Here is a 25,953-nt window from a genome sequence, read left to right on the forward strand (position 1 = left end):
AAAACAAACCCATGACAGACTTGCAAAACGTCATTTTTTTTTGTTTGTTGACTCTCTTGTAAGTCGACCACCTGGCTATTTGTAGAAAATTTTGGTGTAAAAAATTCGACTTATAGACGAAGATATACGGTATGCGAGAACATCGATGCAATTCTTTACGAGAAAATGAAATGCCGAAGTCTGGAATGAATTGCCTGGTTTACGTTCGGAAACGAAACTACTTTTCTTCCATGTGGTAACCTCTTGTAACCTGAACGACCGTTCTCGACTTATTTCGATGCCTGATGTATAATCATATTAATACTTTGTATATTACTTTGCGAGTTGGCTAGTGAAATGATAAATAAATATAAAAGTGCTCCCATGCACTGTGAATGGGATTAAAGTATATTGCATTTGAGTTTTATTTTTGAGGTATTTATAATTATTGAATGATATGCATGATGTGATTTCAGAATTGTTGATGTAGAAATCCCACCTGACGACTCGGAAGAAGAAGCTGAGATCGCCATGCGACGCCGTCTTCGGAAAGCCATGTTGATGGTATTTGTAATATTCACCATTTCACCCAATCAGTGTACAACAGACGAATGTATAATCAGTTTATTATTTGGAACACAGAGGGCAGGACGTAGCACAGTGATAAAACGTTTGCTTTATGCACGGTCAGTTTGGGATCGATCCCCGTCAGTAGGCCATTATGCTATTTCTCGTTCCAGCCAATGTACCTCGACTGGTATATCAGAGGCATTGGTATGTGCTGTCCTGTCTATGGGATGGTGCTTACAAATGAATAGGAATATGTAGCAGGTTTCCTGTCTTAACTTCTAAGACTATTTTACAATTACTATTTTAAAATGACCAAATGTTTGACATCCAATAGCCGATGATTAATAAATCAATGTGCTCTAGTAGTGGTGCTAAACACGACAAATTCTCTCTCTTGAACAGCATCCCACTCCAACCACTGCTGCATGACTGCTATATTGCAGATTGTGGTAAATGTTAATACCATTTGAATTGAAACATTTGTATTGCATTTAAAAAACAAACAGGAATTGGCATGTGTTTTCCAAGCTAATAGAACCTCGCTATAATACATACAATTATCAGCGACAGTATACCAGTGTTTGAGATTGTCATATAGTTGTGGAACATTTATTTTGATAAAAATACATTTTTAACAATGTTTGCTCTTTTATGTACATACATGTAGCTGTCTGTACATATGTATGTGTGTTTATGTCTGTGTCTGTGTCTCAATGCAGCCCACAATGCCTCAAGATATTTGGCTGAAATTTTATGTATAGCTTTATATAGATCAAGTTTTACTTTCATGGCAATTTACCCACTTGTGACAGAGTTATGGCCCTTGAACTTAGGAGATACAAACAAAAAATGTTTGCACAGGTTTTTCTGAATGCCTCAAGATACTGAGCAAAAATTATCGTGTGCTGTTATTTTATGAAATATCTAATTTTATCGCCTTTGAATTTAGGAGATATGAAAAAAAATTGGGCCTGGTAGGGGACATATAAAGCTTTAGCAGTACTCTCAGAATGCTTGTTATTATTATTATTATTATTTTCTGATTAAACCATCAGAGGCAGAACCAGGGGTGAGGAACTGTGGGACCTACCCACTAAATACATGTATACCCTAGATTAATTTATTATCACTGCATGTAAGTACTAAATAAATATACACGGTTTATAAGATTTGTTTATAAAAGTTACTTTCCATTCAATGTTTATGACATCACTTTGCCATGGGACACCAAAAATAGACATAATGGCACGAGTAATCTGTATTATCCACGGGCCCTAAAACCAATTTTAAGATTAGTTAATTTGCCACTTTCAGAAGTAAATAAGTTTGTGAAGGAGAGAAACAACACAAGATTTAGTCCATAATATTTTGTAACACAAAGAAGATTTACGAAGCATAATAATAAACTTAATCATGTCGTTCCCTTGTAGCGGCTAGGTAAAAATCCTGATGAGCCTCCTACGGAAGAACCAACTGCAGAGATGGACGACAGCCAAGCGCCACCTAGTGAGGGAGTACCACCAGTTCAACCAGAACAACCAGAACAACCAGCGCAGGAGCAAGTTGAACGTACAGATATGTCTACAAATGGATCAGAGGAAAAGTCGACAGATTTCCCACAGCCTAAACGTGTGAAGAGGTCTGAGGACAACGACACTGACAGTAGTAGTGACAGCAGCTCTGAGTCGGAGTTCAGCGCAGACAAAGTCCAGCGGGAGTTTGGGGAAGACTCGCAGGATTTCGAGATCTCGATGAATGAAAAGAGACAAATACTAGAAGACTCGAAAAGTAAGTGAAGCATTTGTCAGAGGTTTATTTTTTTCTCGTGCCAACTAGTGCACCACAACTGGTCAAAGGACGTGGTATATGCTTTCCTGTCTTGTATAAAAGTTGCTCTTATCAAAATGGAATTGTGCGATTTTGATTTAATTGTAATAACAGAAATTCACTTGAATCTCAATATTGTTAATCAAGATATTATTATTAAAAGTTGTTCCAGCCAGTTCTCCACAATTGGTGTAACAAAGGCCGTGTTATGTACTATCTTGTCTGTGGGATGGTGTACATATATAAAAGATCTCTTGCTGCTAATCGTAAAGAGTAGCGACAGCGGGTTTTCTCTCTCAATATCTGTGTGGTCCTTAACCATGTGTCCGACGCCATATAACCATAAATAAAATGTGTTGAGTGCGTCATTAAATAAAACATTTCCTCCCTTCTTTATTGTTAAAGGATACAAGGACCATAAGAACAGGAATTGTAATAATTGGGGAGGGTGGCAGTTTATGTTAAAAACAATATTATTTCTTACACACCCGTTGGTGAGAACACCATGCGTTATTTTTTATATGTGTGTTAACAATTTCAAGACATATGACTGGCTGCTCCTAGATGATGACCAGATCACCACTGCCATGCAGCCAGTGGAAACAACACGGTGGAAATAGATTACATTGTGATGTATAGTTAACCTGACAATCATATGTCTGTGACGCTTAAGTTAGCTACAAGTGCAACGGCTGTAAATAACTTTTATTCAAAAAAGATGTTAAAATTTGCTTAAAACCTGTTTTTTGAGGATGTGTAAGAAATAGAATTATACATTCGTGTCCGTTAAATACCATTTATCTCACAACTCTTTGTTTAAAAACATATCAAACTCGCTTTGGCTTGTTAGATACATTTTAAAACAACTCGTTGTAAGATAAATGGTATCTAACGGCCACTCATGTATTATTCTCAATTTCTAAACACAGAGAAGGTAAAGATAATGCACCCTATTATGGGAAGGGTCTATAAACATGAAAAAATTACTCATGTAATATTCTCTGTATATATGTATGATTTAACAATTTCTTTATGTTGTGCAGACCTACAAGATGAAAATGAACCTCCAAAGAAGATGTCTGCCCACAACTTTGATATGTTCTCTGAAAGTGCAGAACTAGCTGGGGCAAGTTATAATGTGAGTATAAGGAATAACAAAGTAAAGACTTTAGAATATGATGATGGATAAAGCAAAGTCATATCACTCTTGTGACGTCACATGCATAGCTACATTACAGAATCGCTCATTTGACCTCTAGGTCCTTGTACAATGTGGCTGAAAAAAACAGAAACTATAGCTTTCCCTTAATTTTTATGGTCTGCAGGATAAAGAGACTAACTAGTTAATGACGTCGGATATCTACTTTAGGGTGAATGAGAAATTCTGCCTTCACAGGATAAAGCAGATATCCGACGTCATTAACTAGTTATTCTATATATACTTACCTCTGTGTAGGACTTTCAGATGTTCTTACCTAATCTGTATGGTGTTGGATAGCGTGGTTTCTGTAATGGAGAATGTACAAGGGGGTGTAGATTCGTGAAAAATAATCCACAAGCCCTGACAGTTCTGTCAGTAGTGGGTTCGATTCTCTAACCTGAGCATGTATCAAGTGCTCTAGTGGTGATATTAAACTAAACAAACTTTCATTCATTCATTCATTCATTCATTCATTATTCACATTATTCACATTAATAGCATACATCACAAAAATGTATGTGGATAGGAAGCCCAAGCACTTTTTTGGCTTCACGTTCTTAGATTATCACAAGAAGGTTTTTTATTAATCATGTTTATGGTGGATTATGTAATGAATTTTTAGTGCTATGAGTTTTCTGACCTGCTACACGATACCACTACGTTACCGGAACCAGTAAACAAGAAGTCACACATTTAAGTCAGCCAGCAGTGTAATTTTTCCATTAGTAGCAAGGGATCTTTTATATGCACCATCCTACAGACAGGATAGCACATACAACAGTCTTTGATATACCAGTCGTGCTGCACTGGTTGGAGTGAGAAATAGCCCAATGGGCCCACTAACGGGAATTGATCCCAAACTGACCGCTCAGCAGGTGAGTGCTCTAACACTGGGCTATGTCCCGTCCTGGAGTCGTTTTAAGACTTTATTCAATGTGAACTAACAGGCATCTAGATTTGAAGGAAACGGTCATATTTCTACTTTGTGTTTTGTTTTGTAGAGCCCCGGGGTTACGAGATTTCATGGATTCAGTGACAACCCCAATTTGATGGATAACTGGGATGATGCGGAAGGCTACTACAGTATGTATTTTAGTTTTAACCTTCAGGATACTACACGTGAGATAATCTCACCCAGCATGCCATAAAGTAAGACGCTGTATACCATATCTAGTGCATTCACCAATTCATATTAAGTTAAGACGCTGTATACCGTATCTAGTGCATTCACCAATTCATACTAAGATACTATACCGTATCTAGTGCATTAACCAATTCATATTAAGTTAAGACACTGTATACCATATCTAGTGCATTCAACAATTCATATTAAGTTAAGACACTGTATACCACATCTAGTGCATTCACCAATTCATATTAAGTTAAGACGCTGTATACCATATCTAGTGCATTAACCAATTCATATTAAGTTAAGACACTGTATACCATATCTAGTGCATTAACCAATTCATATTAAGTTAAGACGCTGTATACCATACCTAGTGCATTCAACAATTCATATTAAGTTAAGACACTGTATACCATATCTAGTGCATTCAACAATTCATATTAAGTTAAGACGCTGTATACCATATCTAGTGCATTAACCAATTCATATTAAGTTAAGACGCTGTATAGCATATCTAGTGCATTAACCAATTCATATTAAGTTAAGACGCTGTATACCATACCTAGTGCATTAACCAATTCATATTAAGTTAAGACACTGTATACCATATCTAGTGCATTAACCAATTCATATTAAGTTAAGACACTGTATACCATACCTAGTGCATTCAACAATTCATATTAAGTTAAGACACTGTATACCATATCTAGTGCATTCACCAATTCATATTAAGTTAAGACGCTGTATACCATATCTAGTGCATTAACCAATTCATATTAAGTTAAGACGCTGTATACCATATCTAGTGCATTAACCAATTCATATTAAGTTAAGACACTGTATACCATACCTAGTGCATTCAACAATTCATATTAAGTTAAGACACTGTATACCATATCTAGTGCATTAACCAATTTCATATTAAGTTAAGACGCTGTATACCATATCTAGTGCATTAACCAATTCATATTAAGTTAAGACGCTGTATACCACATCTATTGCATTAACCAATTCATATTAAGTTAAGACGCTGTATACCACATCTATTGCATTAACCAATTCATATTAAGTTAAGACGCTGTATACCAGATCTATTGCATTAACCAATTCATATTAAGTTAAGACGCTGTATACCAGATCTATTGCATTAACCAATTCATATTAAGTTAAGACGCTGTATACCACATCTAGTGCATTCACCAATTCATATTAAGTTAAGACGCTGTATACCACATCTAGTGCATTAACCAATTCATATTAAGTTAAGACGCTGTATACCATATCTAGTGCATTAACCAATTCATATTAAGTTAAGACGCTGTATACCATATCTAGTGCATTAACCAATTCATATTAAGTTAAGATGCTGTATACCATACCTAGTGCATTCAACAATTCATATTAAGTTAAGACACTGTATACCATATCTAGTGCATTCAACAATTCATATTAAGTTAAGACGCTGTATACCATATCTAGTGCATTAACCAATTCATATTAAGTTAAGACGCTGTATACCATACCTAGTGCATTAACCAATTCATATTAAGTTAAGACACTGTATACCATATCTAGTGCATTAACCAATTCATATTAAGTTAAGACACTGTATACCATACCTAGTGCATTAACCAATTCATATTAAGTTAAGACACTGTATACCATACCTAGTGCATTCAACAATTCATATTAAGTTAAGACACTGTATACCATACCTAGTGCATTCAACAATTCATATTAAGTTAAGACACTGTATACCATATCTAGTGCATTCAACAATTCATATTAAGTTAAGACGCTGTATACCATATCTAGTGCATTCAACAATTCATATTAAGTTAAGACGCTGTATACCACATCTAGTGCATTAACCAATTCATATTAAGTTAAGACGCTGTATACCATATCTAGTGCATTCAACAATTCATATTAAGTTAAGACGCTGTATACCATATCTAGTGCATTCAACAATTCATATTAAGTTAAGACGCTGTATACCATATCTAGTGCATTAACCAATTCATATTAAGTTAAGACGCTGTATACCATATCTAGTGCATTAACCAATTCATATTAAGTTAAGACGCTGTATACCATACCTAGTGCATTAACCAATTCATATTAAGTTAAGACACTGTATACCATATCTAGTGCATTAACCAATTCATATTAAGTTAAGACGCTGTATACCATACCTAGTGCATTCAACAATTCATATTAAGTTAAGACGCTGTATACCATACCTAGTGCATTCAACAATTCATATTAAGTTAAGACGCTGTATACCATATCTAGTGCATTAACCAATTCATATTAAGTTAAGACGCTGTATACCATATCTAGTGCATTAACCAATTCATATTAAGTTAAGACGCTGTATACCACATCTAGTGCATTAACCAATTCATATTAAGTTAAGACGCTGTATACCACATCTATTGCATTAACCAATTCATATTAAGTTAAGACGCTGTATACCACATCTATTGCATTAACCAATTCATATTAAGTTAAGACGCTGTATACCAGATCTATTGCATTAACCAATTCATATTAAGTTAAGACGCTGTATACCAGATCTATTGCATTAACCAATTCATATTAAGTTAAGACGCTGTATACCATATCTATTGCATTAACCAATTCATATTAAGTTAAGACGCTGTATACCATATCTAGTGCATTAACCAATTCATATTAAGTTAAGACGCTGTATACCAGATCTATTGCATTAACCAATTCATATTAAGTTAAGACGCTGTATACCATATCTAGTGCATTAACCAATTCATATTAAGTTAAGACACTGTATACCACATCTATTGCATTAACCAATTCATATTAAGTTAAGACGCTGTATACCACATCTAGTGCATTTACCATTTCATATTAAGTTAAGACGCTGTATACCACACCTAGTGCATTAACCAATTCATATTAAGTTAAGCCGCTGTATACCATATCTATTGCATTAACCAATTCATATTAAGTTAAGACGCTGTATACCATACCTAGTGCATTAACCAATTCATATTAAGTTAAGACGCTGTATACCACATCTAGTGCATTCAACAATTCATATTAAGTTAAGACGCTGTATACCACACCTAGTGCATTAACCAATTCATATTAAGTTAAGACGCTGTATACCATACCTAGTGCATTAACCAATTCATATTAAGTTAAGACGCTGTATACCATATCTAGTGCATTCAACAATTCATATTAAGTTAAGACGCTGTATACCATATCTAGTGCATTAACCAATTCATATTAAGTTAAGACGCTGTATACCATACCTAGTGCATTAACCAATTCATATTAAGTTAAGACACTGTATACCATATCTAGTGCATTAACCAATTCATATTAAGTTAAGACACTGTATACCATACCTAGTGCATTCAACAATTCATATTAAGTTAAGACACTGTATACCATACCTAGTGCATTCAACAATTCATATTAAGTTAAGACACTGTATACCATACCTAGTGCATTAACCAATTCATATTAAGTTAAGACACTGTATACCATACCTAGTGCATTAACCAATTCATATTAAGTTAAGACACTGTATACCAGATCTATTGCATTAACCAATTCATATTAAGTTAAGACGCTGTATACCAGATCTATTGCATTAACCAATTCATATTAAGTTAAGACGCTGTATACCATATCTAGTGCATTAACCAATTCATATTAAGTTAAGACGCTGTATACCATATCTAGTGCATTAACCAATTCATATTAAGTTAAGACGCTGTATACCAGATCTATTGCATTAACCAATTCATATTAAGTTAAGACGCTGTATACCATATCTAGTGCATTAACCAATTCATATTAAGTTAAGACACTGTATACTGAAACGAAACCCAGAGTTCACTTGAAATCATGTGACTCGGTGTTTACAAAAAGGATAAATTCCCACGCCAGGTCCGGCCACCCCTTTCGGTTGTGGACTTCCAAAAGGTTCTACAACTTAATACATTTTATAATAATGGTCTGTCCAGTAATCTAACGACCTGCCACAAGGTTAACCAAAACACAACAATTTTAAAACATTTATTCAACACAAAGACAAAGAGCTCTTAACAAAATACTGTGGACATTTGACAAGTTATACAATAATATTACCCTGAGATTTCCGACAAATATACTTATTTGAAAGTTCCATACCAAATAAAACACCGGTCTACATGAAAACTTATAATATCGGTAATTTAGGCTACAACTCCTATTACAAATAAATTAGTCCCTATCGGAAACTATCAATTTGATTTGAAAGATGATTTACACCAAAATCCCAAAACTACAATTCTTCCATGTTACAATTAATTTCCGCAACAGCCCCTATTGCAAATGTGAATATCCCACATAGAAATTCAACAATTGGTTTGAAAGCCGAATTATCACGGAGTTCACTACACCTCCCAAACCTCAAATAAACATATCGGAAAACAAATAACTAAAATTTGTCTGCATGTTTAGAAATAATATTTCCAAGAAAAATAAATGGCGTGCACCCCCATGCACAACCAACAAAATGACAACAATTCTTTTACTAACAATGTACAACGATTAACCCCATAGCCAGTAATAAAGCATATGGAAACGGAGAGAGAGAGAGAAAGAAACTCTAAAATCTAGGCTTTAACACCCCCTAAAACATTAATTTTACCCAAACCATAATAACTTACGTGTTGACCCTATGAAAACACATCAGAAAGTAAAGTTCCAAGTTTGACCACACGGGCAACACGAGGACGAAATCGTATCTCATTGGTTCATCCCAAATAAACAATCATATAAAAATTATTACCCATAACAATTACGCCTAAAATTCACCAAAATATTCTATTATTACTACAATAGTGTATCCACTTAACAAAATTAAAAAAATTAATTAAAAGAAAATACAAATAAACATATATATATTTTACTTCCTGTTAAATTACCGTAAAACCTTTAAATATTACCCTACTTAAAATTTTATCTTAACAACAATGAATTCCATGTTTTTATCCCAGCAGTATTATTCAGTTAGTAAACAGTGATTAGTATAGTTAATACAGAAGAAATAGAGAATATAACAAAATAAAATTACAACTAAAAAAAGAAACTAGGACAGAAAAGTTAAATGGATAAAAACATGGTTCATTACAATACCACATCTATTGCATTAACCAATTCATATTAAGTTAAGACACTGTATACCACATCTAGTGCATTTACCATTTCATATTAAGTTAAGACGCTGTATACCACACCTAGTGCATTAACCAATTCATATTAAGTTAAGACGCTGTATACCATATCTATTGCATTAACCAATTCATATTAAGTTAAGACGCTGTATACCATACCTAGTGCATTAACCAATTCATATTAAGTTAAGACGCTGTATACCACATCTAGTGCATTCAACAATTCATATTACGTTAAGACGCTGTATACCACACCTAGTGCATTAACCAATTCATATTAAGTTAAGACGCTGTATACCACATCTATTGCATTAACCAATTCATATTAAGTTAAGACGCTGTATACCACATCTATTGCATTAACCAATTCATATTAAGTTAAGACGCTGTATACCACATCTATTGCATTAACCAATTCATATTAAGTTAAGACGCTGTATACCACATCTATTGCATTAACCAATTCATATTAAGTTAAGACGCTGTATACCACATCTATTGCATTAACCAATTCATATTAAGTTAAGACGCTGTATACCACATCTATTGCATTAACCAATTCATATTAAGTTAAGACGCTGTATACCACATCTATTGCATTAACCAATTCATATTAAGTTAAGACGCTGTATACCACATCTATTGCATTAACCAATTCATATTAAGTTAAGACGCTGTATATCACATCTAGTGCATTAACCAATTCATATTAAGTTAAAGGAGACCGGACACCAAACCATATATACAGCGTAATGAATTGTTTGCCGTCATAAACCACAACACGCAACTACCGCGCTCCCCTTATTGACTAAGTTAAGCGTGCCAGTCTTGGTTGGGGTGTTTTTTTCGCCGATCTCCGATGTTTGCCGGAAACTGTCGACAATTGATGAGCTAGACCCGTGACGTCATCGATGAGAGGAAAACTGAAGAAACTAAATATATTCAAAGGAGTATATTCGGTGGTTATAGGTTTGAAATGGGTTTTTTATTAAACATTTTATTTCATGCACTTTTATAAAAATTTTAAACAGCAATTATGTTACTATAATCTATCGAAAAAATAAAACATTATATATATATATATATATATATATATATATATATATATATATATATATATATATAACTTCTGAGATTTTTTAGTACATACGTGTAAGTTTACCCTTCGCACCCTCTGGCAGAAACCCAGGATATTAAAATAATTATTTGGTGTAGAGTATTTTTAATATGATATACAGAAAGCATTGAAAAGTACAATTTTATTATGCTTTAATAATCGACATTAGCTTTAAAACTAATTAACCATCATTCCTTCTGGCCACAGTACATATGTTGTTCCTGCCAAAGTGTTAGCATTTTAATTTTAATGACAACATACTGAACTGACTATAAACATTGTTAACCAACGTAATAATTCATGTTTTGAAGGTGTTTTGTTATAAGGTTAACAAACCAACTAGATAAAGAGACGTTAGTATGGAGTCGTTATGGGCTGTCGGTGAAAATTAATTTGGTAATTATAGGTAAATAAATGTGAAGTTTAAATATCCGTATGTTAACAAATTGCAATACCTTTATTTAATGTATATCTTAAGTACATACTTGTTTTAATTTTCACATTGTAAATGTACCATACATAACCTGCTGTATTTAGTTGGTGTAAAGCCCGTTCGACGACAATAATGCGTCCATGTTTTAAAACGACTTTCGTTTTTTTGGAAATCGAAACCATGATGTTGACCATTTCTTGGAATGCATTGCTGTTACTGTTACAGTTAAACACTGCGCAGTTAACCATCATATAATTACGTCGACAATATATAATAACACTAATTTTCTTGTAAATTAAATTTCCGATAAACCTGGAGACCCCAAAAAAAAAGACGACTAAAAGGCACAACTAAAGAATCAACACGTGTACCGGTATTGCTTGGTAACTCTCACCGATGACGTATTGCCTCGCTTTCGTTCAGATCTATGCATAATCCCGCCCACTTCTGTTTTTACCCCAAACCTAAGACGTGCAGCTGACTGGTGCCTCGCAACGAGCCAGGCGTTAAGAGTAATGCGGTCTTTGACGCTAACTTAATCCATTACACACTACATGTCTTTTGGTGTCCGGTCTCCTTTAAGACACTGTATACCGCATCTAGTGCATTCAACCATTCATATTAAGACACTGTATACCATATCTAGTGCATTCAACCATTCATATTAAGACACTGTATACTGTATCTAGTGCATTCAACCATTCATATTAAGACACTGTATACTGTATCTAGTGCATTCAACCATTCATATTAAGACACTGTATACCATATCTAGTGCATTCAACCATTCATATTAAGACACTGTATACCATATCTAGTGCATTCAACCATTCATATTAAGACACTGTATACTGTATCTAGTGCATTCAACAATTCATATTAAGACACTGTATACCGTATCTAGTGCATTCAACCATTCATATTAAGACACTGTATACTGTATCTAGTGCATTCAACCATTCATATTAAGACACTGTATACCGTATCTAGTGCATTCAACAATTCATATTAAGACACTGTATACTGTATCTAGTGCATTCAACAATTCATATTAAGACACTGTATACCGTATCTAGTGCATTCAACCATTCATATTAAGACACTGTATACTGTATCTAGTGCATTCAACCATTCATATTAAGACACTGTATACTATATCTAGTGCTTTCAACAATTCATATTAAGACACTGTATACCATATCTAGTGCATTCACCAATTCATATTAAGACACTGTATACCGCATCTAGTGCATTCAACAATTCATATTAAGTTAAGATACTGTATACCGTATCTAGTGCATTCACCAAAGTGAGCTCATTGTTCTAGTGGATAAGCTGCTGGAGAATCAAGCTGACGACAGTGGTTCAACTCCCGTGAAAACTGGCTCACACTTTAATTCATTTTTTTCATCTATCACCCTCCTACTATCATTTTCAGTATCTTAATATATAAAAAAAACTTTCCAGTTTCTACCACAATTTCAGTCTGTTTAGACCCTGTTTGTCGATTTCTCCGACTCTGTCTTCTGAGCTGTCCACACTATTGACCAACAGACAACGATATACAGTAACCATGTCTTGTATCTAATTTGTCTTTCTCTTATGTATTTGGAATCTAAAATTTACTTGCATGCTAACTACTATTCACGTCTCTCTTAATGTATTGTTTTACCCCCTCTTTTTAATGTGTATTATTTTGTTTTAGGAGTGCGTATTGGAGAAGTGCTGGAGAAGCGTTATTCGGTCTATGGTTTCACCGGACAAGGTGTTTTCAGTAATGTGGTGAGGGCGCGCGACGCAGCCCGGGGCAACTCGGAAGTGGCCATCAAGATTATCCGTAACAATGAAATGATGTGAGTTGATATTAACTAGATTATTCGTAACCATGAAATGATGTGAGTCAGTATTGACTATATTATCCATAACAATGAAATGATGTGAGTTGATATTGACTAGATTATCCGTAACCATGAAATGATGTGAGTCAGTATTGACTATATTATCCATAACAATGAAATCATGTGAGTTGATATTGACTAGATTATCTGTAACCATGAAATGATGTGAGTCAATAGTGACTATATTATCCATAACAATAAAATCATGTGAGTTGATATTGACTAGATTATCCGTAAACATGAAATGATGTGAGTCAATATTGACTATATTATCCATAACAATGAAATCATGTGAGTTGATATTGACTAGATTATCCGTAACCATGAAATGATGTGAGTCAGTATTGACTATATTATCCATAACAATGAAATCATGTGAGTTGATATTGACTAGATTATCCGTAACCATGAAATGATGTGAGTTGATATTGACTAGACAGAAGACATTGGAACCTGTAGTAAAGTTTAATAAATGTTTGTTTTCTTTAATGACACCACTACAGCACATTGATTTATTAATCATCGGCTATTGGATGTCAAACATTTGATAATTCTGACATATAGTCTTAGAGAGGAAACCCACTACATTTTTCCATTAGTAGGAAGGGATCTGTTATATGCATCATCCCACAGACAGGATAACAGTAAAACTGGTGCACTGGCTGGAATGAATTTGAGGTGCAGTCTTGAAAAGGTCTTGAAACGGAAAATTGCCTTGAAAAGGCCTTGAATATTGTAGTTTGGCCTTGAAAAGCCCTTGAATTTAGTAGATAATCATATGTAGTGAATTATATATTTTAATACACTTACTATTAATATTATTTGATATATTTAAAAATAATAATCCACAAATAAACAGTTGTTAGCTATGAAAAATTACTTTAAAATCGATGACGATATTGTTTTGCATGGTATGAAATAAAGAGTTATTTCCCTTTGACAGTCGGTAATTTCTGTGCCGTAACATGCCAAAAGCATGTATGCAAATGGCGGCAACAGAAGCCAGTTTTCCTGTTTCAAATATAGGTACTACTTGTAAAAATGGAGAAAACCAGTTTTAACCGCTAGTGGTTATCCGAATATGACTGGGTTAGAGAATGCAAATTGGACAATAGAAAGGCGATGTGTTCATGTTGCAAGAAAACGTTGGATTTATCTAAAATGGGCAAAAGTGCACTCAAGTCACATATGTAAGGAGCCTTGAAAAAGGTTTTTGCTGACTTGAAAAAGCCTTGAAAAGGCCTTGAATTTTAGTGGTGAGTGGCTGTATGAACCATGAAATTTAAGTAACTGGTTAGCAAAAAGATAATATTTATATACAGTCAAACATCTTTATCTGTAGCCCAATGGTAAAATGCTCGCTTGATGCACGGTCTGTCTAGGATCGATCCTGGTAGGTGGGCCCATTAGGCTATTTCTCTCTCTTGGCAGTGCACCATGACTGGTATATCAAAGGCCATGGTATATGTCTGGGATGGTGCATATAAAAGATCCCTTGCTACCAATGGAAAAACGTAGCAGGTTTCCTCTCTTAAGACTATATGTCAAGATTACCAAATGTTTGATAGCCAATGATTAATAATCAATGTGCTCTAGTGGTGTTGTGAAACAAAACAAACTTTACTTGTGGCTATCTACTGTGAGATGATGATACGAGTTCTCACACATGAGTTCATTCTATATCTTGTACATGTAGCTATTTTCCTGTCGAGGTTCCATTCATTGAACATTTAACTATTGCACATAAGTGTTAACTAAATAATATGGTGATTAATGTTGAACACATTAAGGCTGAACAATCTGGAATTCATGATTCTTAACAAACTTTGAGTAATTTATTATGTTTATCTTGGAACAAACAAAGGAAGGAATTTGGAAAGATTTTTTTATTAACCTTTTTCGTTCTATACTCGAATGACATCATGGACTGAGCCGTATGATGTCGTGAAGCAGTGTTACTTTATTTACATTGTTATTTCTTGCTATTATCACCTGATTTTTTTATAGCTTATAAAGAGAGTGAAATTATGTATCTAAAGGTATTTTTTCTTAAACTACGGCATGTAAAGCAAACTTGCATGATGTTGACTAGTACAAATGCTTCAAGAAGAAAACCGATGAGCCTATTGGAAACACTGCGACCTGCTATTGAATAGGGGTATCGGGGTTTTTCTATAGCGTTTGTACTGATCATTGACATGTTAGTTTAATATCATAAGTGTACTAAAACACTATATGGTATTGGAGTTAGGATAGTGTGTTTATTTTAGACACAGTACTGATCGATTCTCTTCAACATAGAGGTAAAGTTTGCCTGCATATATGTGTTTTAATTCGTGTTTCTTGCCACATTTGCCTCCTTAGCTAAAACAAACAAGGTACATGTATGTTGATTTGGAGCATTTTAAACCTTGAATTTTTCGTGTATTGGACATGGTTTGTTTTTCTATTTCAGGCACAAGACAGGGTTGAAAGAACTTGAATTTCTGCGCAAGCTAAATGATGCTGACCCAGATGACAAGTTTCATTGTCTTCGTCTTTATAGACATTTCTTTCATAAAAACCATCTCTGTTTGGTTTTTGAAAGTCTCAGGTAAAGACTGATTTTTTCAGTTCTTTTTGTATGCAGTTGTGCGATGATATTAATGAAGCTTGTTCTGCTTTCCGCAAACATTACCCTTGATGTTTAAAACAAGATATGAACCTCAACAACGTGGATTAATCTACCATATTTTAGAGGGAATTGACACTTCCTTAAATTAATGTTGGGAATCGATTGTAATTTCATCATCGATCATCGGTTATAATCGGTTTTCACTTTCGATTACACAATCGGTTAGAATTATATGAACATAAAAAGGATTTGAATAATAAGGGTCATGTACCTATTGCCGTGTTCACCGGGATCTGGACCCTACACATGGTACATTTTACTTTTAATAACTATTTAATATATCTTTTTATTTATGTAGACATGAAAATAAACACTAACCCCAACATATTTAAATCAATTCTAGCATCTAAATTGGGGTTACAGTTGCAATTAACATTTCCCCACACAATCGATTATGGATGTTTATAATCGATCATTAAATCGGTAGAGCCAAACTGATAAATTTTCGATTATAATCGATCTTTGTAACATCACTGCCTTAAATAACCCCATCACATATTTTAATGATACCATTCGTCATCACTGTGACTGAACATATTTTACTGGTACCTTTCATATAATAAGATTACTCGACATGTGTTTATGATACATTTATGTCTATTGGTAACTGGCATACAGGACTTTACTAAGCATGTAATTGCTGGAGATATTGATCTTGAAAGACTACAGGCATAAGGGACTACAGGGCTCGAAATTTAGAATTTGTTACCTATGGCAATTTAAAAAAAAACCTGCCGTGGGTGAAACGTCCCACTGATGACAATAATGAGCCCCACTACGGCAATTTGTTTTTTAAAGTAGCAAATAAACATGACTGAAAGTCTATTTTGCTGTATGAAGCCTTTTTCAAATGTACCGGCGTCGTGGTTAGCCATCGGTCTACAGGCTGGTAGGTACTGGGTTCGGATCCCAGTCGAGGCATGGGTTTTTTAATCCAGATACTGACTCCAAACCCTGAGTGAGTGCTCCGCAAGGCTCAATAGGTAGGTGTAAACCACTTGCACCGACTAGTGATCCACAACTGGTTCAACAAAGGCCATGGTTTGTGCTATCCTGCCTGTGGGAAGTGCAAATAAAAGATCCCTTGCTGCCTGTCGTAAAAGAGTAGCCTATGTGGCGACAGCGGGTTTCCTCTCAAAATCTGTGTGGTCCTTAACCATATGTCTGATGCCATATAACCGTAAATAAAATGTGTTGAGTGCGTCGTTAAATAAAACATTTCCGTTACATTCATTACAACATAACATCATCCCATTGGTCCAGGTGTAGCAACGGCAGTTAGTTCAATTCTTGATGCACGTAAAAATTACATTGTCAGGGAATATCATAACTAATGATGTCATTTTATATGGGCAAGTTGTCTCATTGAGCAAAAGTGATTCGAAATAAAGTTTGAAGTTTTAGTGTTATTGCTTCCTTGACCTATGGACAAACATTCTGCTCTCTGGGCCCCCCCCCCCCAAAAATGTATTCATGAGGTGAGGTCAACAATATATCTCAAATAAGTGACCGTTTAGGTCTGTGGGCCTCTTGTTTATTTTTCCTCAAGGATTCCTGAGGAAACCACTGCTTAAGTGGGTAGCAACACACAGAATTTTGATGTTTTTGAGTTAATTATACAGAGATTATACCAAATGTATGTGGCATTGATTATTAATCTTTAGTTATTATCTCAAATAAATGTAAAAATAACAAAATATGACACTTAAAACTTTGAGAGTACATGTACATCTTTAATAATCCTCGTTTCAGCCAGAGTACCACGATTGGTATATTAAAGGTTATTGGCACGTACTGTCCTGTCTGTGGGATGGTGCATATAAAAGATCCCTTGCCACTAATGGAAAAATGTAGCGGGTTTCCTCTCTAAGACTATTTGTTGAATTTACTAAATGTTTGACATCCAGTAGCCGATGATAAATAAATTAATGTGCTCTAGTGGTGTCGTTAAACAAAACAAACTTTAAACAGAGATTATACCAAATGTATGTGGGATTGCAGTGTTCGAGATTAAAACTTTTGGGCAGTATCCCAGTTGGATACTAACATTTCCAAATCTGGTATCCCACCTGAGAATTTAGTATCCCACTTAAATGAAATTCATAAATAACAATGAAATTCATAAATAACATCGTAACAAACTTTGACGACAATGTTCTCATTCCCAGTCTATTGCTATGTCGCAATCGAAATCACAGAATTTGTGATATTCGCAATCAAACGGAATCAGTAAAAAGATTTGTTTCATCTATTTTTGAGTAATACTGACATAAATTAATATTTAGCAGTAATCTATAAGTGTTTCTGACATTACTAATGATAAATTTACCTGTATCAATTTTCTGCAGATGTGGAATCCATATCTCAAATAAAATTTGAAGGGAGAAAACATCCAACAAAAACAATAGCGACTTAGCGGTTCCCAGTCTATTGCTATGCCGCTATTGCTCCAGTGTAGCATTAGACTGGGTACAAGTTGGGGGGGGGGGGGGGGGGGGGGGTATTGTTATGGCATAGCATTAGACTGGGTATGAGCTCGAAAATACTTTTACTTAACTTACCAATAAATGACGACTTTCATTGTTTTAGTGAAAACTAAAAACGCAGGATTAAAAAACCCAACAACATTATATGGCGTCCCGGTGGGATACTGAGTTCTTGAAGTCTGGTATCCAAAATTGAAGTCTGGTATCCAAAATTAAATTCTGGTATCCCCGGGTTATCGGGATACTGTTAGTATCTCGAACTCTGATGATTGATTATTAATGTTTAGTTCTTATCAAAAATAAGTGTAAAAATAACAAAATATGACACTTTAAACTTCGAGACTACATGTTTAACAATCGTGAAATGCCTACCCTTACAGCATGAATCTTCGCGAAGTGTTGAAGAAGTATGGCAAGGACATTGGCTTGCACATCAAGGCTGTGCGGTCGTACACCCAGCAGCTGTTCCTGGCGCTCAAGCTGCTGCGACGCGCATCCATCCTGCACGCAGACATCAAGCCGGACAACATCCTCGTGAACGATTCGAAGCTGCTGCTGAAGCTGTGTGATTTTGGGTCGGCGTCCCACGTCTCTGAGAACGACATCACGCCCTACCTCGTCAGTCGCTTCTACAGGGCGCCAGAAATCAGTGAGTCTCACCATGTCCTGGCATATTTTACTTTTCACTTTATAAGTCAATTAATTGTTTACAAAAAACTAAATTAGACCTGGGTCCGTGCTTATAAAATTTTAGAGTCCAGACTCAATCTCTAATGACGTCACACGCATACAATTAGTATGGCATTGTCATGACATTAGTGTCTCAGACTCTATTAGAGTCTCGAGTATAGACTCTAAAAGTTTTATAAGCATCAGGCTTGACATGCTTATACTACTATATGTAATGAGTATAAATGATAAAACTGCATTTCTATTTAAAAAATAATTTTTAGTGAAGGAGATCATAAGAGTCAGAATGTCATGTCCTGGCTTAAATCATTAGGTACCATGGAATGGCCCCACAGTGAATGTGAACACTTCTGTCTAGGTTGTACTGTAGCAAATAATGGGCTATGACCACCATATAGACCTGTCATAGGGTAATCCATGTTGCTGTTTGAGTTCTCGGGATGGGCTATGACCACAATATAGACCTGTCATAGTGTAATCCATGTTGCTGTTTCAGTTCTCGGGATGGGCAATGACCACAATAAAGACCTGTCATAGTGTAATCCATGTTGCTGTTTCAGTTCTCGGGATGGGCAGTGACCACAATATAGACCTGTCATAATGTAATCTATGTTGCTGTTTGAGTTCTTGGGATGGGCTATGACCACAATATAGACCTGTCATAGTGTAATCCATGTTGCTGTTTCAGTTCTCGAGATGGGCTATGACCACAATAAAGACCTGTCATAGTGTAATCCATGTTGCTGTTTCAGTTCTCGAGATGGGCTATGACCACAATAAAGACCTGTCATAGTGTAATCCATGTTGCTGTTTCAGTTCTCGAGATGGGCTATGACCACAATAAAGACCTGTCATAGTGTAATCCATGTTGCTGTTTCAGTTCTCGGGATGGGCAGTGACCACAATAAAGACCTGTCATAATGTAATCTATATTACTGTTTCAGTTCTCGAGATGGGCTATGACCACAATAAAGACCTGTCATAGTGTAATCCATGTTGCTGTTTCAGTTCTCGAGATGGGCTATGACCACAATAAAGACCTGTCATAGTGTAATCCATGTTGCTGTTTGAGTTCTCGGGATGGGCAGTGACCACAATAAAGACCTGTCATAATGTAATCTATATTACTGTTTCAGTTCTTGAGATGGGCTATGACCACAATAAAGACCTGTCATAGTGTAATCCATGTTGCTGTTTCAGTTCTCGAGATGGGCTATGACCACAATAAAGACCTGTCATAGTGTAATCCATGTTGCTGTTTGAGTTCTCGAGATGGGCTATGACCACAATAAAGACCTGTCATAGTGTAATCCATGTTGCTGTTTCAGTTCTCGGGATGGGCAGTGACCACAATAAAGACCTGTCATAATGTAATCTATATTACTGTTTCAGTTCTCGAGATGGGCTATGACCACAATATAGACCTGTGGTCTGTGATAATGTAATCTATGTTGCTGTTTCAGTTCTCGGGGTGGGCTATGACCACAATATAGACCTGTGGTCTGTGATAATGTAATCTGTGTTGCTGTTTCAGTTCTCGGGGTGGGCTATGACCACAATATAGACCTGTGGTCTGTGATAATGTAATCTATGTTGCTGTTTCAGTTCTCGGGGTGGGCTATGACCACAATATAGACCTGTGGTCTGTGATAATGTAATCTATGTTGCTGTTTCAGTTCTCGGGGTGGGCTATGACCACAATATAGACCTGTGGTCTGTGATAATGTAATCTATGTTGCTGTTTCAGTTCTCGGGATGGGCTATGATCACAATATAGACCTGTGGTCTGTGATAATGTAATCTATGTTGCTGTTTCAGTTCTCGAGATGGGCTATGATCACAATATAGACCTGTCATAGCGTAATCCATGTTGCTGTTTCAGTTCTCGGGATGGGCTATGACCACAATATAGACCTGTCATAATGTAATCCATGTTGCTGTTTCAGTTCTCGGGATAGGTTATGACTACAATATAGACCTGTCATAGTGTAATCCATGTTGCTGTTTCAGTTCTCGGGATGGGCTATGACCACAATATAGACCTGTCATAGTGTAATCCATGTTGCTGTTTCAGTTCTCAGGATGGGCTATGACCACAATATAGACCTGTGATAATATTATAATCCATGTTGCTGTTTCAGTTCTTGGGATGGGTTATGACCACAATATAGACCTGTGGTCTGTAGGGTGCACCATCTATGAGCTGTACACTGGCAAGATCCTCTTTGCGGGACAGTCGAACAACGAAATGCTCAAGTTCATGATGGATGTTAAGGGTAAGATTCCCAACAAGATGATTCGAAAAGGAATGTTCAAGGATCAGCACTTCGACCCAGGCTACAACTTCCTGTACCACGAGGTCGATAAAGTGACACAGCGTGTAAGTAAACATGTTTCATTATCTCTCAACTTGGATCTTAAGGTTGATGACAGTCACTCTTCACACCCTTGTTTTAATTTGGCAGGGCTAGCAGAACATTTCGCCAAATTTTCTATGAAACTTCAAAAATTGCACAAACCCAGTTATTTTGCAAAAATATCAATTATTACATGACACTATTTCGCCAAGCTAAAATAAAATTTGGCAATTGCTTTCAAAATTCACAGTTGGCGAATTTGGCAAGTGCCAGAGCTAGCCCTGTTTTGTACACAATAAATCTAACGTATCTTAACATAATTTCCCTTGAAATCCATATTTTGTAAAATGTACAATTTTTTAATCACAAGATTTTCTTCAAACACATTCAAGTGCATTATATTAATGTTCAAACAAACATATTACAATTGAAATTTTTCTAGGGTTCTTAAAACGGAAACGTTATGTATTCAGTTTGTAGTTATTGTAAGGAGATGCAAAGTGACGTTATTGGAATACTGATGTCATTCAAATTTGAAATTAGCTGTATTATTAAATGCTTCTCCACATTAAAATAAAACTGCTCTACTACCCCTTTCAATATTCTATAACAAGCAGACAACGCTGTTACACAGATTGATATGTTTTAATTTTTCATAATTGCAGACAAAATGTTAAGTTTAAGTTTTAAAAGATAAAAGAAATAAAAAAGTACCTTTTGTCAAATATATCTCATAAAAAATTACCATTGCTATTTATTGTATATGCAGCCAAAACAAGGGTGCAAAAAGTGAATGTCGTCGACCTTAATACAATGGCAATGTGGCATGACCCATAAAACTATAATAGTAGATTTTATATATAAAATGAGCATTTTGTTGTAACTCAGTTGGGTTTTGTGACCAATGTAGCTACAGGTTACTGTATTATGAGGCAAAGAACAGTTTGTTCTGTATTGTGTCACACGTTGGAAAGAGCAGTACACCAGTCTAAAATGTTAACTAGTCGTTATTAATCATTTTTCACTTGATTAGCAGTTGTTGCTGATCAAAATGAAATGATCACTGTGAGATGGATGAAGCAACACTGTGCAAGTAAACTTATATTTCTTTTTACCTATGTTTCTGTTAGACTTTAGTTCAGTGACACATAATTATAAGATATTAAACGAGCTTTCATTTCCTATCATGTTTATGTCCCGAGTGAAATAATTTTCATTTGTCACGAGCTTTAGCGAGTGACAATGGTAATAATTTCTTAAGGATCATAAACATGATAAGAAATGGTAGCAAGTTTAATATCCTATTTATTACCCATAATCGATCTTAATTTATATCACTCGACTTGTTTGGTTGATATTCCTGTTAGGTTGTAGAGTGCCAGTCAATGACATCAAAGTGTTATGTCCCACTTGGCATGCATCACTTTGATATGTACCAAGATATTTTTAACCATATGGGTAATAAAATCAGCTATCTCGTGTCTCATCTGAGGTGTAATCTCTTGCATGATCAATTACCCTCTATGGACTAGTTTCTATCCTGTTCGATTTAGTGTCTGACAATTGGTACATCAAAGGCTATGGTATGTACTATCCTGGCTATGGGAAAGTGCCTATAAAAGATCCATTTGCTATTATTAGAAGTAGCTTATGTGGTGGCATTGGGTTTCCTCTCTTTCTCCTAGCCCAGTGGTAAAGTGCTGACATGATGTGCTGTTAGTCTAAGATCAATTCCCATCTGAGGACCCTTTGGGCTATTTTTCATTCCTTCAAGTGCCGACTGGTGTAACAAAGGCCATGGTATGTACTATCCTGTCTGGGATGCTACATATAAAAGATCCCTTGCTGCTAAATAGAAAGAGTAGACCATTGTCTTAATGGAAGCGAGTTTTCATTCTCATTATTTGTGTGGTTCTTAACCATGTGTCCGATGCCATATATCTGTAATTAAAATGTGTTGGATGTGTCGTTAAATAAAACATTCTTTCCTTCCACCATGCATGTAGGTTAGACATCCAATAGCTGTTACAGTAGTGCTCAGGTATTGCAGCGTTTGACAAATGTTTGAGAAAGTCGCAAGCCCTTACAGAAACCTCAGCTAGTGCCCTATGCGTTATAGTTATTCGGTTGATAATTTTTATCAGCCCAGACCAAATATCCTTATTTGGTGTTTCTGCCAGAAAGAAATTTGTGGTTATGGCGCTATGGAATTGAATGCAACCAGAGTCAACAAGAAGTATGGGAAGCCTCCCCCAGCAAGAAAATGGGTTACGTTTAGGATTAGGGTTCAGTTTAGGGTTAGGGTTAAGTTTAGGATTAGGGTTCAGTTTAGGATTAGGGTTCAGTTTAGGATTAGGGTTCAGTTTAGGGTTAGGGTTCAAAAAATCATACAGTAATGATAAGAATAATTAATTTTTGTCAAAAGGTTAACTTAAAAAAAAAAAATCGGCAAAACATTTTGGGTATGACGCTATACCCGTTTTACCCTGTGGCAGGAACCCTGATGTTATGTTAACATGCTTTCAGGAAAAGGTGACAGTTCTTAATAACAGGTATTGTTGTTAAAAAGCTTTCATATACATGTCATGTTAACATGCTTTCAGGAAAAGGTGACCGTTCTTAATAACATAAACTCTACGAAGGACCTGCTAGCGGAAATGGTTGGCTACCAGCGTCTTCCTGAAGAGCAGCTCCGCAAGCTCACTCAACTGAAGGACTTGCTGGATCGGACTCTGATGCTCGACCCGTCCAAGCGAATCAGTCTCAACATGGCGCTGTCACACCCATTCATGCAAGAAAAGATCTAATTCTGCTGCTGGTTTGACACAGAGGGTCACAGACCAGTGCTTTTTACACTCGTTACATTCACTTGTGTTTTTACATGCAAGTAGAAACTGAAATGAGGGTTGGTTGTGTTGGACATACTTTACAGTATGTAGATCTATATCAGTGACATTATGTTCATCATTCATTCTGTGTTATTGACGGTTAACACTGATTGAGGATATTATGAAGGTTAACCTTATAATAAAATTTATATTAACTATAAGCTACATGATTTAAATTTATTTTACTGTCTAATTTGTATTATTAATAACGAGTAAAAAAAGGTGTTATTCTTAATTTTGCTTTCACGTCACCATTGCAAATCATCCTAACAAATACCTAAGTTAAAAAAATTATTTGAAAACAAAAACAACATTATTATTAATCCCATACCGGTCCAACCGGAGGGGACTATAGGTTTCATCTCTGTCCTTCTGTCTGTATGTCCATCTGTCCCACATATAGTTTTCTGAAGAAAAAATTCATACTGCCTCTAGATATTGAGCTGAAATTTTGTGTATAGCTTTACCATGTACTGTTACAGATCAAGTTTGACTTTCATATGGATTTTCACATTTTTGACAGAGTTCTGGCCCTTGAAGTTTGTTGTGCCCGGTAGGGGACATGTATTGCTTTAGCAGTACTCTCAGAATGCTTGTTCATTGTATGACGTCTTTGGGAGCATCTTCAGTATGTCATTAAACAACTCTAATCAGGGGGAAATTCTCACTAATTAATCACTATTCTAGGGTATTATTTTCCTCTTAGCCAAAAAGCTATTTTAATGCAGGATTTTTAATAATTCTTATTACAATTTGAAATAACCTTTATTGGAAATACAACTCTGTAAAACATCTTTCGTCTGGTTTTAACTTGGCTTTGTTATAAAGTTAACCTTTACGTGAATCATGTTTGTGTGTACATATCAGTTTTTATGTACTTGTACATACCACACCAGTTTGCCTAGGAAGGACCTATAGTTATTATTTTTATTTTTTTGGGTAACCTTTCATTATACGTAGTCATATGCCCCAATGCCCTACAAATTAAACAGAGTATCATGGCCAAATTGGCCTTGCCTTGTAATGTTACTAATTGGCTATCATCCTTGAATGAGACTCCAGAAAGTTGTTTTATTACGAATACCTGAAACCAATCATGCACTTCTTTATTTTGAATGGGTGCTGAACATGTTATATTAAGACTCTTGTTGGAGTTTGTCTTGTTGCCCGCCTTCTGGTCGTAATGCTCTCAAAAAATTTGCCATCAACAGAGTTCTGGATGAGCAAAAACATTTTGCCAAATTGTCTATTAAACTTTAAAAATTGCAGAATTCAACGGTTATTTTATAAAAAAAAGAAGTCCATTATTACATGAAATTATTTTGCCCAATTAAAATAAAATTTGCCAACTGCTTTCAAAATTCGCATTTGGTGAATTTGGCGAGTGCCAGAGCTAGCCCTGTGTCAGTCTAAGCGAAATGGCCTTGCCTTCTAATTTTTAATTTTCCAAATTCAAGGCTTGTATTTGGCAAGAACACGTTAGCTGCCACT

At 35.5% G+C, this 25,953-nt stretch overlaps 1 protein-coding gene across 1 annotated transcript in view; it reads left to right on the plus strand.

Annotated features, from left to right (window-relative positions):
* Positions 1–25,953, plus strand: part of LOC121388472 (serine/threonine-protein kinase PRP4 homolog) — a 50,227-nt gene that overhangs the window by 12,357 nt on the left and 11,917 nt on the right. Inside the window, exons 5-13 of the mRNA XM_041519821.1 lie at positions 456–543; positions 1,980–2,337; positions 3,420–3,514; positions 4,579–4,660; positions 13,175–13,322; positions 15,823–15,960; positions 18,908–19,176; positions 21,359–21,597; positions 24,178–24,589. Of these exons, the coding sequence (XP_041375755.1) occupies positions 456–543; positions 1,980–2,337; positions 3,420–3,514; positions 4,579–4,660; positions 13,175–13,322; positions 15,823–15,960; positions 18,908–19,176; positions 21,359–21,597; positions 24,178–24,381 (1,621 nt within the window). The 3' untranslated portion in view covers positions 24,382–24,589. The remainder of the gene's footprint in view (positions 1–455; positions 544–1,979; positions 2,338–3,419; positions 3,515–4,578; positions 4,661–13,174; positions 13,323–15,822; positions 15,961–18,907; positions 19,177–21,358; positions 21,598–24,177; positions 24,590–25,953) is intronic.

This window comes from Gigantopelta aegis, chromosome 14, assembly GCF_016097555.1.
Source record: "Gigantopelta aegis isolate Gae_Host chromosome 14, Gae_host_genome, whole genome shotgun sequence".
NCBI lineage: Eukaryota > Metazoa > Mollusca > Gastropoda > Neomphalida > Peltospiridae > Gigantopelta > Gigantopelta aegis.